This window comes from Sceloporus undulatus, chromosome 9 (assembly GCF_019175285.1).
Source record: "Sceloporus undulatus isolate JIND9_A2432 ecotype Alabama chromosome 9, SceUnd_v1.1, whole genome shotgun sequence".
Classification (NCBI taxonomy): Eukaryota; Metazoa; Chordata; class Lepidosauria; order Squamata; family Phrynosomatidae; genus Sceloporus; species Sceloporus undulatus.
Window position 1 is genome coordinate 36083446 of NC_056530.1, and position 21847 is coordinate 36105292.

At 44.8% G+C, this 21847-nt stretch overlaps 1 protein-coding gene across 2 annotated transcripts; it reads right to left on the reverse strand.

Annotated features, from left to right (window-relative positions):
• Positions 1-4221: 4221 nt before the first annotated feature.
• On the reverse strand, positions 4222-21652 carry RAB13 (RAB13, member RAS oncogene family). Of its 2 annotated transcripts, XM_042440371.1 has the most exons (10): positions 21335-21652; positions 19583-19643; positions 17713-17870; positions 14958-15018; positions 13699-13759; positions 12761-12838; positions 9576-9665; positions 7341-7406; positions 6623-6673; positions 4222-5645 (listed from the first exon to the last, which is right to left on the reverse strand). In XM_042440371.1, exons 3-10 carry the CDS (start codon positions 17834-17836, stop codon positions 5574-5576), a joined length of 603 nt encoding a protein of 200 aa, XP_042296305.1. In that variant the 5' UTR covers positions 17837-17870; positions 19583-19643; positions 21335-21652; the 3' UTR covers positions 4222-5573. The 2 variants fall into 2 exon arrangements, with proteins under 2 accessions (XP_042296305.1, XP_042296304.1); XM_042440370.1 differs by lacking the exons at positions 19583-19643; positions 21335-21652 and having other exon boundaries at positions 17713-18118.
• Positions 21653-21847: the final 195 nt, after the last annotated feature.

A 21847-nucleotide genomic window follows, 5' to 3' on the forward strand; every position in this document is an offset into this window, starting at 1 on the left:
ATTCTAGTTATACAGGTTGAATCTCCCTTATCTCAAAGGTTTGGGACCAGAAGGGTTTGGCGTTTTGGATTTTTACAGATTTTGGGATATTTGCATATGCATAATGAGATCTCTTGAAGACAGGAGCCAAGTCGAAACACGAAATCCATTACTGTTTTATGTACACCTTACTCATAGTTGTACAAAGTTGTCTTTTTTCATGCTTTCCCCCCTCGCTGCTCAAGGTTTTCTTGTCAGTTTTTCAGCTTTAGATATATGTTGTTGTTGTTGTTGTGTGTCTTCAAGTTGTTTCCGATTTATGGCAGCCCTATGGAGTTTTCTTGGCAAGAGTTTTGGCAAGTGGAGCCTTGCCCTTGCCTTCCTCTGAGGCTGAGAGCGTGTGACTTGCCCAAGGCCACCCAGTGGGTTTCATGGCCGAGCCAGGAATCGAACCCTGGTCTCTAGAACCCTAGTCCAACTCTCAAACCACTGTGCCATGATGGCTCTCCTTATTCACACAGCCTGAAGGCAAGTTTACACATAATATTTTAAATGTTTGCGTGCATTGAACCATCGGAAAGCAAAGGTGTCCCTATCACAGCCGCTCAGATGGACCCTTTTGGAGGAGCCTTCATTTTGGAGTTCTGGATAAGAGAGACTCAGCCTGTCGCTCATTTTCTTATCACTATCTTGTTGTTGCCAAGATTGGAAAAAGGTCCATGTGGGTTTTTTCCTCTTCTTGTATCTGAATAACTTGGCTGCCTTGCCTTTGCCTTGGGTAGATGTGAGGCCATTTGCTGATCTGGGTCAGTCAGCAAGATACCTTGGACTGATTCGAATGGAGAAAGGCAAATCCTGTGGCTGGCCTTGCTAGATGCCAGGAGAGGACTTGTCCAGCACCTGGACGGAAGGAAGACTGAACCATCAGGCACAGATGGCAGAGCTGGGTCATAGTCATCCCCATTATGCATCACATTTTTTAATTGAAATTATTTTCAAACTGGAATAAGCAAGGGCTGCCTCTTTTGTTGTCCTCTCTTTCTGGTGGCATGTAAGCAACAACCCAGCAGTCACAATGGGGACCCATTTGGCATGGCATGAGCATGGATGAAAGAGTGGGGTCTACTCACTTTTCTCTTCTTTCTTCTTCCAAGAGGTTTCCGGATGGAGCAGAATGTGAGCAGAATGGAGAAGCCTGGTGCTACGAAGGTTGCCACAAAGCTGGTAATGAGTGCAAGAGTGATCTCTTTTTTTAAAAGAAAGATCTGGAAATGATAGCAAGGTTATTGCCTAGACTCCTGAAGACACAAAGTGCCATTTTAATAAGCCATCCCCCTCAGCAACAACAACAAAAAGGTTCTTAAAAGCAAAGACTTGCAATAAGGTTGCTCCACATGAGGTTGGCTTGCAATTCCCATCAGCCTGCCCAGTGAAGCAAATGGTTCAGTTGCTAGACGAAGCTAGGAAACTGTGAATAGGGTGAGGCTACCAAGAAGAAAACACTCCTGGGGAGGCAGGGATCTAATCTCTCCCCCCCCCCCTTTCCTTTCTCTGTCTTTCACACACACATACAGACACACTTCTTGTTGTGAGTAGCCCTTGCGTGGACCCTGACTCATGGCGACCCTATGGAGGAGACATCTCCAAGACCCTCTGCCTCCACTGCTCTGCTTAGGTCTTGCGAAATTCATGCTCCTGACCTCCTGGGCAGAATCCATCCATCTAGCACGAAGTCCTCCTCTTTTTCTACTTCTCTCTACCAAAACCCCCCCAAACAGGCAGATAGCTTATTTTCAGAAGAGAATGCACCAAGGTACAGTACGCCTTCCCTTGGCCTGAGAGTCTGCAGAGATCTTGGCCCAAAGGCAAAGTGCTGCATTGTGCCATCGCAGCAAACCAGTCGGCAGGTTTTTTGTAAAGCTTGTGCCTCTTAATGGCCTGTTTAAGGCCAATCTACCTCCCAAATACTACCCTCTCAGCTTTCTGTTGGTGTTGTAGGAGAAGAGGCAAGCCAGGCTGGGTGGCATGGCAGGCAAGAGATGCCAGTGCCAGGTGCCCAGGTGCCCTAAAGACCACTCCAGGGCGCTCATATGGATAGGTGCAAAGCCCCATGGAAGTGGCTGAGAATAGAACTGACCCTTCCTTAATCCCTGGAGTAAACATGCCATGACTGTGTCCTTAGTGTTCTTTTGAAGCCCATTACTGTGACTGATCCGAGGCAAAAAGAGAGCAGGATCTTATAATTCTGGATCCATCTCCCTTTTGGATGCTTTGATTGTGATTTCCTGCATGGCGGGGGGTTGGACTGGATGGCCCCTGTGGTCTCTTCCAACTCTATGATTCTATGATCTATGATCTATGATCTACTGCTCCCTTCCGTTGAGTGGCCACCAGAAGGCGCTCCAGGATAGAGGTTGGTAGGAAGCCCAGAGGCTGCAGTGCCCTAGTATCCACAAGAGGGCGCCCTTGTATTAGGAATGTTCTTTATTGATAGAACCGAAGTCTATGGGGACTAATGTGATTTTTCCATTGGCTCCCCATTCCTGAGGGGGCGTGGCCTCCTTCCTTTTATCTGGACCTTACTCCGCTCCCATTGGCTGCCTATTCCTGAGGGGCGTGGCCTCCCTCTTTGCACATGGCGCATTATCATAATCATTTAAAAGGTGAATGATATTATTGTTGTTGTTGTTGTTGTTATTATTATTATTATTCAGAAAACATTGAAGAGCAACTATACCCAAAATTGGTGGACTTCTGCCTCTGGGTTCCCAGGAGAAATAAAAGGAGGCTCCTAGAAGGTCCATTGCTTCAGACAGCGACTCTTTCCCAGTGTCCCTCTCTCCATCTTCCATTGATGCCAATGCTAGAAAGCCTTACAGCTGGACAGAGGAGGAGGAGGAAAGAAATGGCCCTTGGCTTTCCCAGTGTCCCTCTCTTCATCCTCCTCTGATGCCAATGCTGCTAGAAAGCCTTACAAATGGACAGAGGAGGAGAAAAGAAATGGCCCTTGGTTTTGCCAAGCGAGGGATGCCTCTGCGGTTGGCACTTCCATGGGCAGAAAGGGGTCTCTGGGGCCCAGGTTCCCTAGGAAGGCTGCAAAGTGGGCAAAGGGGATCCAGAGGCCATCATCTCTCCCGATTGATTGATTGGCATTGGAGAAGAGAGCTTGGGAAAGTCCCTTCCAGAGGGGCTGGGGGCCATTCAGGACACACTGGAGAGGAGGCCTATTGAATGCAGTGGCACTAAATCAATGCCCTGTAAAGTCCATAAAGATAAGTATAAGCAGGTAACAAGTATTCATTCATTTATGTATTTAATATCCTGTCATTTCCACCAGAACCAGCATTCAATTCAAGGTGGCTTACACAATTAAGACAAATGCAGATATTCTTTTTTAAAAAAACAAACCACACAGAGATAAAAGTATACAAAAAGGATTTGTTAAAATGTCATTTGGCTGTCTGTAAAACTGTAAACCATTTTAAAGTAACCATTAAAAAGATAGGAAATAAAAAACAGTACAATGCACTATTAAAAGCCCTTTCCGAATGAAATTAGGATAATTCAAAAACAAGCAAACTCCCAAAACTCTTTCACTAGCCAAAGGAAGAACAAGTGAACGCTGCTGGGACACAAAAAGGTCTTCACCTGCCTATATAGCCTCTCCCAAGAAAGGTGTTCCAAAGCCTAGGAGCAGCCACCAAGAAGGCCCTCTCTCTCCCATGTCCCCACCAGTTCTGCCTGCGAAAGTGAAAAAGAGAAGGCCCTGGATGGTACCAGCCCAAAGGAATACACTTTGCCTGGTGCCCCCAAAAGATACCATTCTTATGGGAAGACTTCTTGGCCGTGATACAACCACTGGACTAGAAGGTGCCCTGGGCACTGGAGCTGGCTTAAACTGTTGCCTTCTTTGAGGGCTAGCTAGGAACAGAAGGTTCTTGCCTCTCTCTCTCCAAGGCTGCTTCCACACTGCGGAATTAATGCAGTTTGACGCTGCTTTAGCCATCATGGTTCCATCCTACGGAAACTTGGGATTTGTAGCTTGCAGTGGCACCAAAGCTCTGTGCCAGAGAAGGCTAAATAGCTCACAAAACTACAAATTCCTGAACTGCATAGCATTGATTTCCATAGCACTGAGCCATTTATTGCTATTGCCTTTAAGTATGTTTTAATTGTAATTGGTTTAATTGTATTTTAAGGGGTGGGTGGGTGATACTAGGGGTTATGTTATGGAATGTATATTTTAATGTAAGCCGCCTTGATTGCGTTGCACAGAAGAGTGGGATAAAAATATATATTACTATTATTATTATTATGGCAGTTAAAGTGATGTCAAACTGCATTATTTCTGTAGTGCAGATGCATCCCAAGTTTTCATTCTTCCCCCAAACACCAGCATGGCAAAGGAATAAGAGGTGGACAAGTGCCAGCCATTCCCTTTTGCAGATTTTCCCTGCCTGCTTTCCATATTTCCAGGCTTTCAATATCAGGATTGCAGGCATCTTTGCTTGAGGAGTGTGAAGACACTTTCCTTCCATTTAGGTTCCCCTCTGCCTTTAAAATTTTGTTGTAACCTTTGCAAACCTTGATGTACTCCCAAGCTTGCCAATTCTTTCCATTTTACAATTGAATAGTGCTATTTTGGCCATGTAAAATAATAAGTACCCAAGAATGAGTTTACTATTATAGGGTATAGAATATTTTAAGTGATGGGAAAGGGAATGAACAGAGAAGCCTGAGAAAGGAATTCCTATGACAGGAAAAATAGAACGGAGTGTTATCATACACAGAACCCATACTATATATAGAGGACAGACCAAAGTATTCCTTCTGATATCTTATTTTTAACATCTCTTTCTGTACATGTGATGGAGTCATATCCCCACCTGGTATGCTGTTGCCACATTTCCATCACAGACACCCAGAGATCGCTGCAAAGATTTTAATACTGTTTTAAAGATTACAAAAGGAAAATGAGAGCTGGAAGCCCTTGCTGAAGAATCATCATCTTGGACTTTGCATAGGTTTATTTTGAAGTGTGTGGGAGCAGGGGCAGGGACACCCCACTTTGCAACGGGGATCAGGACAAGCCTGAACCCTTCCTATGAATAATGTAGGCCAGAGTCACATCATAGTGTATGCAAACCTTCTTCCAAGGCATGCTTAGGAAACAGAAGGTCCATATTCAGGAGCAACCTGAAAACTCCTGGCGTTCAGGGCTAACCAGAGTATTCTGGTGCCTCTGTGGCTGAATCTCTCCAACTAATCCCCACCTACCCACCCCCACCCCTGAAAGAAAGCCCCTGTTTTCAAATCCCCTCACAGTGAATCCCAACCTCTTTCATGAGACCCTTGGTCCCAACGTATCAGTATTCCTCAGCTGAAGGAGCAAAGAGAAGAGAAGGAAGAGAGAGGAGGTCCCAGCCTCCTATCCTTGCCTGCCATCAGCTGTCTCTGGAGTCCAGCCCGAAACAGCAAGAAAACCGAAGCCCTTTGGAGTGAAGGGGAGGGAGAAGAGAAAGTGGCCCAGCCAGCCAGGCCTTTGCTGTGGCACAGTAGGAGCAGGCCTCTTCCGGTCGCAGGGTGGGCACCAACTAGGCCATGGAACATTTGCTGTGGCTCTTCTGAGATCCTTTCAGTTCCACGGGCCCCTTGGCATGCTGAGCCTGGAAGAGAGAGAGGCGGTGAAGGAAGAAAAATGAACAATTGGAAAGAAGGGCATGGACACAGAAATAAAGTTCTTGTCGCACTCAGAGGGGCTCCACCTCAGCTCTACAGAGAAAATGACCTGTCCTGACATTAGGCAGCAGAAGGCAATACATACCAAGGGGCAACTCACCCACCCCAAAAGAGAGCTTGGACACATTTCATAGAATCATAGAATCGTAGAATTGGAAGAGAGACCACAAGGGCCATCCAATCCAACCCCATTCTGCCATGCAGGAACTCTCAGTCAAAGCATCCCCAGCCACTGTTTAAAGATCTCCAAGGAAGGAGACTCCACTACACTCTGAGGGAGCATCTTCCAGCAACGAACAGCCCTTACTGTCCAGAAGTTCCTCCTAATGTTGAGCTGGAATCTCTTTTCCTGGAGCTTGCATCCATTGTTCTGGGTCCTGTTCTCTGGAGCAGCAGAAAACAAGCTTGCTCCCTCCACAATATGACACCCCTTCAAATATTTAAACAGGGCTATCATATCACCTCTTAACCTTCTCTTCTCCAGGCTAAACAACCTAAACAAGCCATTACTCTCATATGTGAGTGAGGCAGAGTAACTAATATTGAAAGATATATCCATTGCCAGTCATTTATTTCTGTACATGGAGCAGGGATGGGACAGAGTCTACGGTAATTTTCTCCTTTGTTTCAGGCAACAAAAATGTCTTGGGCTGTTCTCAGCCAAGACGGAGGGCACTGTACTTAATCAAGGATTGCATCTCCAGCCCTAGACAATTTGAATATTTGAAAAAGGGGAGAAAGATTGGCCTCTCTCATCCATGTCTTTTCTCTTTATGCCATGTATTAATACTTATATTAAGCCTCCAATTTCAATCTGTTTCCACTTCAGAATGGATATACTGCAGCTTCTGCTTTGTTCAAAGGGCTACCTCAATACCCCATCCACCCCCAAAACTGTGCTCACCGATTTTTTGCTTGATTTCAGAAGGATGTCCCGGGCCAAAGTGTTGAAAGCCTGAGAATGAGGGAAGGGGAGAAAGAAAGGTTAGGATAAAGGAGTGCCATCCCTTCTATTTCATCCTTGTATAACAGGAATCAATAAATTGTAGTTTGTAGGCTGTGTGTGTTCCCCAGAACCCCTCCAATTAAAGATAATTGGCATTTTTTAAAATGCAAAATCACACAGAAAGTCCTCCTCATGAAACACATAAGAACAATCTCACTCTCTGCTACAAGTACCAGGAACCTCATAATGCCTGGACTATAACTTCCACAGTCCCCAGACAGCATAGAATCCTAGAGTTGAAAGAGACCGCAAGGGCCATCCAGTCCAACGCCCTGCCATGCAGGAAATCTAAATCAAAGCATCCCCAACAGATGGCCATCCAGCCTCTGGCCAGGCTAGCTAGACAATCCTAGGCGTTGTAGACCCCAAAAGGAGCATTTGCAAGCTCTGTTGTTCTGTGCGGGTGACATAAATCAATGCCATAATATGCTCAATTCTTTCCTTTGTCCATATGAACTTCCTGTGGACATGATGCTCAGTCCATCAGGTGTGAGCAGCCTCTTCCTTTTTCCTTTGGCCCCATGACTCCATACAAGGGGCAGCTGCAAGACTACAGGGAGAGACCCTCCTTTCCCCTTTGCCCACCTCACCCGACACACACACACACCCTACTCACCTCCTCTACATTCACGCTGGATTTGGCGCTCGTCTCAAAGAATCGGATTCCATGCTCCTTGGACAGCTGTCAAGAGAGGAAGACACTTTAGATCCCTTCTCACAAGAGCTTCACAGGCTACCCCTTTGTTTTCCGGCACATTTCAAAATGCTGGTTAATGACATACAAACCCCCAAACCCTAAATTATGTGGGACCAGGCTACCCGAAAGACCCTCTTCTCTCATACAAACTGGCCCAGGCTTTGAGATCTTTAGGTTTCCTCACCCTCAGTCACCTTTGTTGGGGATATGAGAGGAAGGGCCTTTTTGGTGATTGTTTCTTTGGAGATGGAAGCCCCCCTTCCCTGATGTCCTTCGGGAGGGCAGTCAAAAACCTTTTTATTCAGGCAGGCTTGTTCCACGTATTCTGGGTTGTTGTTAAGGTTTCTAGATCTCAGGATCTCATAAAATCATAGGATCATAAAGTTGGAAGAGACCCCAAGGGCCATCTAGTCCAACCCCATTCTGCCATGTAGGAACTCTCAATCAAAGCATCCCTGACATATGGCCATCCAGCCTCTATTTAAAGACCTTCAAAGAAGGAGACTCCACTACAGTCCGAGGAAGGAGTGTGTTCCGCTGTTGAACAGCCCTTACTGTCAGGAAGTTCCTCCTAATGTTGAAGTGGAACATTAACCTCTCTCCTTCAGTCCTCAAGGCAAGGGGGAAGAGTCTCAGAGCAAGAGCACTGCCTAGAAATGTGCCTGTGTGTCTCTTCTTCATTCATTGGATTTTGGGGGTATTATTTCATAGAATCATAGAATCGTATTTGATTAAGCATCAACTACAGATGTACAGTTGGTTTAGCATCAACTACAGATTCAAGTAATACCATTCAAATAATAACAACATCATCAGGGAATGCTCCCATCCCTAAACTTCACAGTTTGGCCCAGAAATCAGAGGGTTTGAGGTTAGTCGGACCAGGTAACTCTTGTGATAGGCAGAGAGGGGATGCATAGAATTTCTTTTTTCTGATATGTTTTAAATCATATTCTTAATCTGGATTTATTTTGTTTTCATATTTTAGCTGCTTTGAGTGCCAATTCCAGGACAGCATTTAAATGTAATAGATAAATAATAAGTGAGCAGGCAGAGACCAGCAAGAACAAGACCTGGCCTTCCTCCTCCAACCTTGTGGTGCCCAGCATCACATCTCACTCTCAAGATGTCCCCATAGCACAAAAGTGGATCAACAATGGCTATGCAGGCTAGTTGTGGTCTTTTGTTCTGTTTTTAAAGCAGTTTTTCCAAGCCACTTAATGGAGACCGCAAATCACAAGTAGGCTCATAAGGGAGGAAAGCAGATGTTATCCTGGCTCTGAGCTATTTAGATCTTTCAGGTTTGGCTCACTATATTTTGCAGCCACAAGCAAAGAACAAGATGGTACACATGCTCGCACACACACGCACACACACTTTGTTCCTTGTACAGAAAAGTAGATGTTCAGATATCCTGGCTCTGAGCTATTTAGACCTTTCAGGGTTGGGCTAACACAGTTTGCCACCTGAGGCAAAATAAAAGATGGGCACACACACAGGTTCACAAGCTAAGCAAACTGGTAGTTTCAACTTACAACATTAGTACTGTATAGGAAAAAAGTCTACCGGAAACACCAAACGGAGGCAGTCCATTATAGGACAGGCTGTATAATATACATGGAGATGTCTTCCAAGAGAAAGAGGTAGCAAAAGAAGGAGGATCAAGAGGAATAGCCAGGGGTTGGCACCATTGCTTCTCAGCATCTGACACCATGAGGCAGCTTCCTCACTTTGCCTAATGGTAGGGCAGCTCTAAGACTTTCTAGATCAGGGTCTATAATACCTTGAATTGAACTCAGAACGACACTTGCAGCCAGTATAGTTAGTACAATACCTATGTTATATGATCTCTAACTAGCAGTAGTTTCCCAACAAGTTTCAAGAGCAGATTATACAGTCTAAGAGTAAGAGGCCATAGCAGTTAAAGTGATGTCAAACCGAATTGTTTCTGCAGTGCAGATGCAGCTAGGGAGAAAGAGGGAGACTGAGAACAGACTTTCCTGTCTGGAAATTGAGACAGAAATCTTAATTTAAAGGGGTTGTTCCCAGATCAAGACCCATGACAACTGGAGATATAGGGTCAGGCCCTGAGAGCTGGCAACCCTAGTCACAGCCCGTATTTTTAGCCTGACGCATCCCCGCCACACCTGATACCTTCTCTGCACGATCCCGGGGCACCTTGCGCTTGCTCTCCATGTCACACTTGTTTCCAAGCAGGAGCCGCTCCACGCCAGCAGAAGCATTCTGTGGAAAAGGAGAGGCAGTGTTGTGTAGCGGTCTGAGTGCTGGCCTGGGGTTTGAAAGATACAGGTTCAAGTTCATACTGAGCTATGAAACTCAGTGGGTGCCCTTGGGCAAATTGCTTTCTCTACTTCAGCTATTTCACAGCTTTGTGAGGATAAAATTAGGGAGGAGGAAAGCCTGTCTTGAGCTCACTGGAGGAAAGACTAATAGAAATCTAACAAATAACACAATAAATAAAATCAGGGGAACATGTGGTGTGAAGAACCTGTCATAGTGGTTGGTCTCATCATTCTGTGTTACATAGCATCTGGCCACCATGTTCTGCCACTTTGTTCCCCATCCTTCCCTGACTATCTTACATCCCCTGTAAAGGGGACACCCCATTATGCATTTATATAGACCAGGCTAGGAATTGTGCAGCCCTGCAAACATTATTGTATTGCAACTCTCATGAATGCTGAGGGTTGTAGTCCCGCAATATCTGGAGGTGAAGTTGAAGGCTTTCACGGCCGGCATCCATAGTTTTTTGTGGTTTTTTTGGGCTGTGTGGCCATGTTCTAGAAGAGTTTCTTCCCTGGGTAGCTAGGGCCACATAGTGTGTGTGTGTGTGTGTGTTTGTGTGTACCCACTCTCTCCCATTCCAGTATTCTCTGAAGATGCCAGCCACGGATGCTGGCGAAACGTCAGGAAGAAACTCTTCTAGAACATGGCCACGAAGCCCGAAAAACCCACAAAAAACTAATATCTGGAGGGTCACACACAGTTCTCACTCTTCAAATAAGGCCATACAGGAACTTACTCCTAAGTATCAACAATAAAAGAAGAGACCCCCTCCTCAAAATGACAAATTCATAAAAATAACTAAATAACACTAGTAGGAAGTTATGGGACATTGTGGCAAAACAAAATGAAAACAATGTTTACAGCAAGTGCAGAAAACAAGTTATAATGAACAAATATATATGATAAAAGGCTATGCCAAAATGGGTATTTTGGGTATTTTAACATGTATTATAATGTTTTGAGGTTTTTTGTGTTGGTTGCAGATATTATTTTTATTTTCTGTTGCCACTGCATTCTGTTACTTCCTCCTATTGTTCTTAGGTTGTGCTTTAAGGACGCTTGGTTTAAAAATGGCTGCTTTCTTATCAGTTGGTAAGAATGACATTCGGCCCTGTCGAATTTGTGTTAAGGCAGTGTGGTGTAGTGGTTTGAGCATAGGACTAGGACCTTGGAGATCAGGGTTGAGTTCCCTGTTGAGCTATGGAAATCAGTTGGGTGACCTGAGTAGTTATACCCTCTCAGCTCCAGAAAACCCCACCTTAGGGTTGCCATAAGGCTGAAACTACTTGAAGCCACACAACAAAGAGGCCTGTGGCCTCACAAGAATGGAGACATATTGGATTGCAAAAGAAGAGTCCCTGTTGATATGCAAATGGACTTTACATTTCCTGGACTTTGCCCAGTTGCCACATGGCCAGAGGTACCCTCCTCACACCATCTTCACTAAGGACAGAAACAACAAAATGCCAGCATCTTACTACCATGTCTAATTTTTTTCTCCTGTTTGGTATGTAACATCTTGCCTGATGAAGAAGCCAGTGGAGCTTCGAAAGCTTGCAACAAGTATATGGTGCACTTCGGTTGGCCAATAAAAGTATCACTGTTTGGTGGATTTTGGTTTGAACAACAACAACAAAATTTTCTTGGCCTCATCCCACCTATCTAGAATGCAGCACCCAAGGCCCTTCTCTGATTCGGCGTAGCTAATTAATTAATTAACTTAGTGAATTAAGTCCCCCACCCAACCTCACTTTATTATTTTTCTTATTAAAATTTATTGAATATTAAAAACATACACTCTAAGTATAAAACCTTATATTCAATCGTCTCCTCTACATCAAATGTACATTAAATAGGCTTCTCCACATATATTTGTAAAGAGGGTACAGCAAGAAGATAGAACTATAAGATAGTATACATAAATACATCCATATATATGCACCTATACAGTTACACCTATACACCTACCGTATGTTTTCATATATATTCATATATATATTTAACTGTATACTTCCCTATTTATACTACCGTAAATACTCGACTATAAGTTGACCTCATGTATAAGTTGAGGGTGGGTTTTGGGGACAAAGTTGTGGATTTTGATATGACCCATGGATAAGTCGAGGGTAAAACTTAGGGGCATTTAACAAAGGATCTAAAGGACGAGGCAAGGAAAACAATGCCAAAGAAGTTACAAAATTCCAGCAGGCATAACTGTTTGTGCTCATACTAAAGGCAGGTTAGATGAGAGAACAGAGGCAGGTCAGCGCTTCCAGGACAGATTACAGTCATCCCTCCATATTCACGGCTTTGATTATTCATGGATTTGATTTATGTTTTTATGTTTTCTCTAGGAATATCTAAGTCCTCCAGTGCAACTCTATGGTCAACTTTAACTAAAAGTTGCAATGAAAGACATAGAGATTCCTAGAGAGAACGCTCCACTAGGCCTTTGTAGCTCCTCCAGCGCAGTTCTATGGTCAGTGTCTGTCGGACGTTGACCACAGAGTTGCGCCGGAGGACCTAGAGATTCCTAGAGGTGTCCTCTCAAGTAAAAACATGGTGTTTTTGTTAGTTGCGGTTTTCCCATAATCACAGGGGTCTTCTGCTTCTAACCCTAGCGGATATGGAAGGACAAGTGTACACTCTTGCCTTTCACCAGGGAATAGCCCTAATTTTTATAAGAGTTAAAGTACAGTAATTATATTGACCTGTGGATAAGTTGACTCAATTTTTTTGGGTCAATTTTTGGACTAAAACTTCTAGACATATACATGAGTGTATATATAGTAATAGGAACAAGTAGATATACCAACAAAAGAGGTCAATTACTAATCCAACTCCACTTTAGAGAGAGAGAAGTATGAATGAGGAATGAGAGGACCAGCAGAAGCGCAGGGTACAAACTTTCCCCAACCTGCTGAAGGGTGGAGGGCTACTTTCCTTCCTATCCGCTGCCTCATGACAGCTCTGCTGCCCCCCTCATACACCAGCTCTATGTATTCCCACAAGATTCCCCCTTGAAGACTTGCCTCTTTGATGCTCTTCATCCAGTTCTGAATATTCTCAAAGGATTTCTCATCTGTGATGTCATATACAAGGATGATTCCCTAGGAAGGAATGTGAACACTGAGTGTGAGTTCGCTGCAACATGTCTCCTTTTAGAGAGCAACCCCAGTTTACTCTATTCCCCAGTTCTGTTGTCCCCACGGAAAATCCCATCAGCCTTGGCATCCTCAGGGCAGCTTAACAAATGGCAGAGTGGAGCTGCCATACCTTTGATGGCACTGAGTGTCACCAAGCCTGGAGTTCACTGGCTGCTGAGAAATGTCAGGCTTGTTTAGGATGCTAAGAGCAGCACTGTGAAAAGCAATTCCTTAAGGACCACAATTTCCACAATCAAACTGGATGAGGGATCTTGGGCATAGCAGAGCTCCAAAGTAACTTGTCCCAAGTTCTGGTTAAATCATGCACAATAAAAGCAGAAACAGGAACATTTGGGGATTTGGGGTTGCTTCTGTAGTTGTTATGGCTGCCTGGTACCTCTGAAGTGTCTGCTTTAATTTAAATAAGATCAGTACATTTCTAGTCCTTGTTGTTCAGAGAAAAGCTGGGAAAAGGTAGCATCAGAGAAGGCAGAAATCAGACCAGGCATGACACTTGGACATCAGAGGGCAAAGTTTCCATGTTCTGCTCTCCCCTCTTGCTCTAATAGTGGAATAAGCTGTAGGAAGTGATCAAATACCCGGCTTGTGACAAAAAGCACAAACCAGAGCCTGAAGGCTTCTTCTCATTTACCCTATTTTGACAAAAACCGGCAGACTCTTTCTTTGATAGCCTTAATGTTTTTCCTGGTACATGTTGGCGCCCATTAACTGGGTAAGAAAGATCACGCTATTAACACAACTGAAGAATGGCATTCTAGCATGGTCAAGGATGTAGTGGGGAGAAGGAGGGGTTAGATCCTTACCATGGCACCCCGGTAGTATGCTGTAGTGATGGTCTTGAATCGCTCCTGGCCGGCTGTATCCCTGCAAGTATAATAAGCTCATTATCAGGAGCGTGATCTAGAACACTACGTCCCATCGAAAAACATTTCATTCCTATTCCTATACATATTTTCGTTGATGAAGAGACAGAAGATGGATGCAATGTACTGATTTGAGCAGGGGTGGGAACTCCACCACTTGGGAACTACCACAAAAAGGCTGTCTCCCAAGTCCTTGCCAAACACCCCTGTTGTTGTGGCAGGAGAGAGAGAAAGCTCTCCCCTGAAGACCATTTAGGGGGGTAGCCTCATAGAGCCAAGTGTGGTGTTGTGGTTTGAACACTGGATAATGTCTCCTGGAGACCAGGTTTTTAATCTCTGCTCGGCCATGGAAACCCACTGACCTTGGGCAAGTCCTGCTCTCTCAGCCTCAGAGGAAGACAAAGGGAAAGCCCTTCTGAATAAACTTGCCAAGAAAACTTCATGATAGGTTTGCCTTGGGGTCACCATAAGTAGGAAATGACTGGAAAACCCATAACAACGACAAGGATCATAGAATCATAGAGTTGAAAGAGACCCCAGGGGCCATCCAGTCCAACCCATTCTGCCATACAGAGACTCACAATCAAAGCATATCTGAGAGATGGCCATCCAGCCTCTATTTAAAAACCTCCAAGGAAGGAGACTCCACTACTCTCCAAGGAAGTGTCTTCCACTATCAAACAGCATTTATTGTCAAGAAGTTCCTCCTAATGTTGAGGTGGAATCTCTTTTCCTGGAGCTTGCATCCATTGTTTCCAGTCCTGTTTTCTGGAGCAGCAGAAAACAAGCTTGCTCCCTCCTCAGTATGACATCCCTTCAAATATTTAAACAGGACTATCATATAATCTCTTAACCTACTAATCTCCAGGCTAAACATCCCCAGCTCCCTAAGGTGTTTCTCATAAGGCATAGTTTCCAGACCCTTCACCATTTTAGTCACCCTCCTTTGGACATGCACCAGTTTCTCAATGTCCTTTTTGAATTGTGATGCTCAGAACTGGACAAAAGGCCTTGGGCCAGAAAAAGAGCAGTCCAGGAGTGTGGGGGAAGCAAAGCCTACAGAATCAGTCTTGGGGCTACATGTGGCTCCTGGGTCACACTTTGCCTACCCCTGTTGTAAAGAAACCTCTAATGGCCTTGTGAATTCAGTAACTTTTCCATTTGCATTGGTTCCAGTTATGAACCCTAGAAGCACATACCAGACTTGCAGTTTGATCCGCTTGCCCTCAATTTCCACTGTCCGGATTTTGAAGTCAATTCCTGGATGTGGGGGAAGAAGAAGTTGGTGTTGGTTGCATGGTTACACCCTCTAATTCAGATTTAATGAATTCGGAATAAGTATCAAGACAGGTTCCACAGCCCACACATTGCACCTCACACCTGAGCCAGAGACCAATGTTTCTTTCTTTCATAGAATCATAGAGTTGGTCAGAAACCACAAGGGCCTCCAGTCCAACCCCATTCTGCCATGCAGGAACTCACAATCAAAGCATCCTCAACAGATGGCCATCCAGCCTCTGCTTAAAGACCTCTAAGAAAGAAGACTCCACTACACTCCGAGAGAGTGTGTTGCATTGTTGAACAGCCCTTACTGTCAGGAAGTTCCTCTAATGTTGAGGTGGAATCTCTTTTCCTGCAGCTTGCATCCATTGTTCCAGGTCCTATTCTCTGGAGCAGCAGAAAACAAGCTTGCTCCCTCCTCAGTGTGCCTGCCTATAAGCAAGGTAAACAACAGCACCCTCCAGAATCCCTTATTGAGTTTACATTAAAAGCACACATGAGAGAAAAAAGGCAGCAGGTATGCCTGCCTCACTAGCCACCTTGACCACATTTTTATTTAAAATCTACTAGTTTGGCCACAAAAATGGAAATCACAGCAGTGGAAAAAGAGTCATCCTTGGATGCATTTTGGAAAAGGCTTTCAAGTGGTCTCTAGAAGAGTCAAAAGGGGTTTTTTTAGTCATGGAAGGTTCATTAAACCTGGTTTGTTTTATTTCACATGCGCATACCGTTACTTTTGAATCAAAAGTTTGTCAGTACTCGTTGAACTGCTCTTTTTTTTTGCGGTGTACGAACCTATCCTTATTCTTTCCATGTTATTTCCACCTCTGGTACCCAATTTCCTCTTGAAGAACTCATGCCCAGGAGCACATCTACTTTATTAAGTGAAGTATACCTGTATACAAAATGCTTGATATGCTTGCTCTCTTTCCCCCATAAAGGCTAACCAAAAGGCAATGGATGCTGGGTGCTGCAGTCCAACAACCTCTGGAGTGCAACAAGCAGCCCACCCCTGCTGCAGCCAAGATTTCTGTATATGAAATAGGGGAGGAGGTCATTTTTATCCTGGGTCAGCAATGTATCTTGGATCAATCCTGATGCTGAAACATACTCTGAGGTCCATGCCCTCTTCCAGACTTCTAACAGGTTTATCCTAAATACGTCTCCCCACTCCAGTGAATGCCAGGGAGACTGGCAAGGGTGATGGAGGGACTGGGTGGACGTGAATTGTGACATGCAGGATGGAAAGGGAGGGCTGAAAGTATGGAAGATGACAGTGTCAGGGGAGGGGATTGAGGTAACCCTTCCCAAATCTTCAGAGGGGTCCCCACCCCATGCGTCTGCTCCCTCAGGCCCTGCTCTTTCATAGAATCATAGAGTTGGAAGAGACCCCAAAGGACCACCCAGTCCAACCCCATTCTGCCATGCAGGAATTCTCAGTCAAAGCATCCCCAACAGATGGCCATCAAGCCTCTGTTTGAAGACCTCCAAGGAGGGAGACTCCACTACATTCTGAGGGAACGTCTTTCACTGTCGAACAGCTTACTTTTTATCCTTACTTTTTATAGACTGTCAATTTTTTATACTCTCCAATCTGTACATGAACCTATGTTGTGTTTTAAACTGGAATTTTGTAATCGTGCTGGTCAATTGGCCGTAATAAAGTTATGAACAGCTTTTACTGACAGGACGTTCCTCCTAATGTTGAACTGGAATCTCTTTTCCTGTAGCTTGCATCCGTTGTTCCATGTCCTATTCTCTGGAGCAGCAGAAAACAAGCTTGCTCCCTCCTCAGTATGACATCCCTTTAAATATTTAAAGAGGGCTATCATATCACCTCTTAACCTTCTCTTCTCCAGGTTAAACATCCCCAGTTCCCTCAGTCGTTCCTCATAGGGCTTCATGGTTTCCAGGCCCTTCACCATTTTAGTCGCCCTCCTTTGGACACGCTCCAGTTTCTCAACATTCTTTTTGAATTGTGGAGCCCAGAACTGGACACAGGATTATTCCAGGTGAGGCCTGACCAAAGCAGAATAGAGTGACAGGTGGGGCACTAGTACTTCCCTTGATCTAAACACTATACTTTTATTGATGCAGCCTAGAATCATATTGGCCTTGTTAGCTGCTGCATCGCACTAACTCATGCTCAACTTGTGGTCTACTTGGACTCCCAGATCCCTTTCACACGTAGTCTAGTTCAGCCAGATGTCACCCATCCTATATCTGTTCATTTCATTTTTCCGCCCTAAGTGCAGTACCTTGCATTTCTCCGTGTTGAATTTCATTTTGTAAGCTTTGGTCCAGCTTTCTAGTTTTATTCAGGACATTTTGAATTTTGATCCTGTCCTCTGGAGTATTAGCTATTCCTCCTAATTTGGTGTCATCTGCAAATTTGATGAGTATGCCCTCAATTCTGTCATCCAAGTCATTGATAAAGATGTTAAATAACACTGGGCCCAGGACAGAGGGACCCCACTGGTCACTTCTCTCCAGGATGAAAAGGAGCCACTGGTGAGCACCCTTTGGGTTGCTCACCAGTGGCTCCTGGACAACCAGTTACAAATCCACGTAACAGTTACCTTGTCTAACCCACATTTTACAAGCTTTTTTGCAAGAATCTCATGGGCCTTACTGAAATTAAGATATACTATATCCACAGCATTCCCTTCTTACCAATGGTGCTGATATAAGTGCCACTGAAGTTGTCCTCAGCAAACCGGATTATCAGACAGGTTTTCCCTACACCGCTGTCTCCGATCAGCAACAGTTTGAAGAGGTGATCGTAGGACTTGGCCATATTCTCCTGGCAGACCCTGGCCGGATGTCTGTTCCTGAAAGCGTGGGAGGGAGGGAGGGTGGAAGAAAGAAAGAAAGAAAGAAAGAAAGAAAGAAAAATTTAAAAAAAAAGAAGAAATCAAAGTTGGAGGAATGAAAAGTCGTGAGCGGTAGAACCGACTCCTCCTCCCACTCAATCCTTCCTTTTTTCTTCTTCTCCCTATTTTTCCTCTTCCTCCTTCTTTACAGCTGTGGGAGTTCAGACCACTCCCAGAGCAAATCCTCTCTGCTGGAAAGCAGGACTGGAGGGGGAAAAATTCATTCCTCTTGGGCAGGGAGGAGTTAATGCAGCAGAGTTTGCCTCTCTTGAGTTGCAAGCTGACTCAGCCCTGGGAAGAATTTGGTATTCAATGGACAAGTCATGTGGAACTAGATGGAGCCTTTCATTGATTTGCAGCAAAAGGGGGGAAAAGAAAGTTTCCAAGTCTGAACTGACTTTGGAAAAGAGGAGAAAAGTATGACATTGAGCACATGCAAAGTACCTCAACTGCAAGGGTAACCATGAGTGATCATGGCCGCACACCCCACGCCAATGCAAACGCATCGGCCATGCAGAACCTGGAAAAGTAAAATTCTAAGAATACCTCTTGGATGGAGGATTTGGGGATTACAGATGATATAAAGTTCATTTCTAAGTTTTGAAAGAAGTTCTGAAAGTTTGGGAACAAAGAGCCTGAACAGACAGGCCAAAATACAGCTGCTTTGGGTCACTTTGGAGGTATGCTATTTAGATAATGCATGTGTCTTAAAAGGCTGGAAGCCGCGCCAAAGCTGTGCTCAAATCCTTAGGACAGGAGCATGAGTTTGGTGTGGCTTCTGACCTCTTAGGATGCATGCATCATTTAAACAGCATAAGTGACCCAAAGCAGCTTTATTTTGGCCTGTCTGTATGGTCCCGAAGCTTCCAAGTTTTAATGTCTTGCTGGAGAGCTGAACTTGTAGGGTTTTGCTTCATCTGACAGCTTTAAAACTTATTGTTCCAAGGATCCCCATAGCACTGAGTCAGGTTAATTAAAGTGGTGTCAAAGTGGGTTATTTTTGCAGTGCAGATGCAGCCACAGTAAGGATAGAGCATTCTCAGTACCTATAGAATGCTGACTAACTGTTGAGGGATGGAGAATGACATAGCTGTTGCAACATTTTGTTGCGGATTCCACTGATGTTCTCTAGATTTTAATAAGTTTAGCTGGGCAGTTAGGTCCCAAACACACTGGAGAAATAATCCAGTTTGAGACCGCTTTAACTGCCCTGGCTCAGTGCTAGGGAAGCCTGGGAATTGTAGTTTATTATGACACCAAAGCTCTCTGACAGAAAAGGCTCAATGTCTCACAAAACTACAGTTCCCAGAACTCAATAGCATTGAGCCGGGGCAGTTCAAACAGTCCCAAACTGGATTACTTCTGCAGTGTGTCTTGGACCTTTGTAACATGTGGCCTGTTATTTGACTGCAAATCCCATCCATAATAAGCACTATAGCCAATGGTGAGGGATGCTGGGAGTTGCAGTGCACACTAACCTATTGGTTGCTCAGAGGTCTTCTGGATGACAGCTGGCTGGTGTTTTAGGGCTGTAATGAGCAGTCATTTGCAAATATTTTTATACTGTAGATTTTAAATATTTTAATCTGCGTTTGTTTTTGTATCTTTATTATGTATGTTTTACAGTGGCCTTTGGTCACAGGCAATAAACTGGCATCGTCCATACTTACCTAGATAAAGTATTCCCATTAAAATCAATAGAGCCACCATATCCAGGAGCGCAGCGTCTATCTGTTAAGAAAAGAGTCAGCAGATGTGACAAGCTGTGCCAGGATCCTGTCAAAGCCACAGAGTACACAGAGGAGAAGGATAGAAGCATCTACAGATAATGGGATGGAATCTCTATTTGCAGAAGTAATTTGCCATATATACTCAACTAGAAATCGATCTCATGTATAAATCGAGGGCAGAGTTTGGGGTCAAAGTTATGGATTTTGATATGACCCATGCATAAGTCAAGGGTAAAATTTAGGGACATGGAACAGAGGATGTAGAGCAGTGGTTCCCAATCTTCCTAATGCCGCGACTCCTTAATACAGTTCCTCATGTTGTGGTGACCCAAACCCATGAAATTATTTTCATTGCTACTTCATAACTGTAATTAAATAGGTGTTTTCCAATGGTCTTAGGCAACCCCCATGAAAGGGTCATTCGACCCCCAAAGGGGTCCCCACCCACGGTTTGGGAACCACTGATGCAGAGGGTGAAGCAAAGGAAAACAATGCAAAGAAATGGTGACTATGGCTATATCCACACTGCAGAAATAATCCAGTTAGACATCACTTTAACCATCGTCGTGGCTCAGTGTTGTGGAAATCTGGGAAGTGTGGTTTCATGAGACATTTAGCCTCCTCTGTCAGTGGGCTCTGGTGCCACGACCAATGGCAACCCCCAGAATTCCATAGCACTGAGCCATGGCAGTTAAAGCAGTATCAAACTCCATTATGTCTTCAGTGTATATTCAGCCTATGTTAGCGGCAATTATCGCCTTTAATGCGATAACTTTGCCCGATTTTAAGCCAGGAAAGCTGACAAACATATACAAATGGCTTATTCAGATCCTTCAAAACCCAATTCCTCTTGGCACGCCTTTGAGGGAAAACCGCGCCAAAGAGCTGCCACCGCCGCCATTTTCTCAGCCAGGCATTCAAAAGGGTCAGAAGTGACGCTGTGGCAGAGAAGAGAAGGGGTCAATGCTTCTTTTAGGACAGAGTAAACCCTTGCGTCTCGCCACTCTGCTCAGAAAAGGGGATTTTTCTTTTCTAAATCAGAGTTAAAGTACTTTTTGTACAAGTGTATTCATATTATTCTTAACAAAGCCCTATTACCAAGAGAGCTGGAAAGAACTTTGAAGAATTGGATACCAAACTGCCGTTTTGGGAGTCAACCAACATCCATAGTCCGTTCATACAGTCCCTGTAGTGAACACCTTGGATCCATGCATGAATGGTCACCTTTAAGAATGTATTTATGCTACACAGATACAGATTTTAGGGAAACAATGCCAACCCAAAAATGGGATGTAAATCAAACTTATAAATAAATAAATAAGTTGCCTCAGTCTGTTTCATGGATGAGGAAAGGAACCCAAATTTCTTTAGTCATGATCCAGCTTTCTGATAAATACTCCATCCTGGGTGGGGTTGACAGGGCATGAGGCCTAAACTGTCCCTGATTCAGGTTCCAGTATTACCACCTCAACTCCCAGTTTCCCCGCCTCAAGTCCCAGTATCCCCACCTCAAGTCCCAGTATCCCCACCTCAAGTCCCAGTTTCCCCACTTCAAGTCCCAGTATCCCCACCTCAAGTCCCAGTATCCCACCAGTTGGATACTGGATTCACGTCCCAGTCTCCCCACCTCAACTCCCAGTATCAGCTCAGCCATGAACCTCAGAGGCTGACCTAGGACCAATCCCTGCCTACCTCGCGGGGTTGTTGTAAAGATAAAGTGTGCATGGGGGGGGGCATGACACGGATTCTCTCCCAAGTTTCGTGGTAGAACTTGTGCTTGTGTGCCCTCCAGTCGTTTCTGACTCCCTGTGGACCCTCTCTTGTGTGTGTTTTTGTGAAGCTTGCCATGGCCGTGCCCTGAGGCTGAGAGAGTGTGACTCTGTCCGCTTTCCTTGCCCGAGCTAGGACTCGAAACCCTGGCCTATGTGTAATATTAAATGTAGTATTGGAAACGTATTGGGCGTCTCAGGGACGAGAAAGAGAAGAGACTCGGTGGCCCTTTTCGGTTTTGTTTTGATAAACCCTATCAAAATGGCGGCCCACAGGCTGCCCTTCCCAAAATGGCCGCGGCGCAAGACTGTCGGCAGAGGCGACCTCCCCAAGATGGCGTCCATGCCCTCCCTCGCGGCGGCGGCGTCCTCCTCAAGATGGCGCCCCGACGCTGGATAATAACCTCGGAGGAGTGGGCGTGTCTCTCTCTCTGTG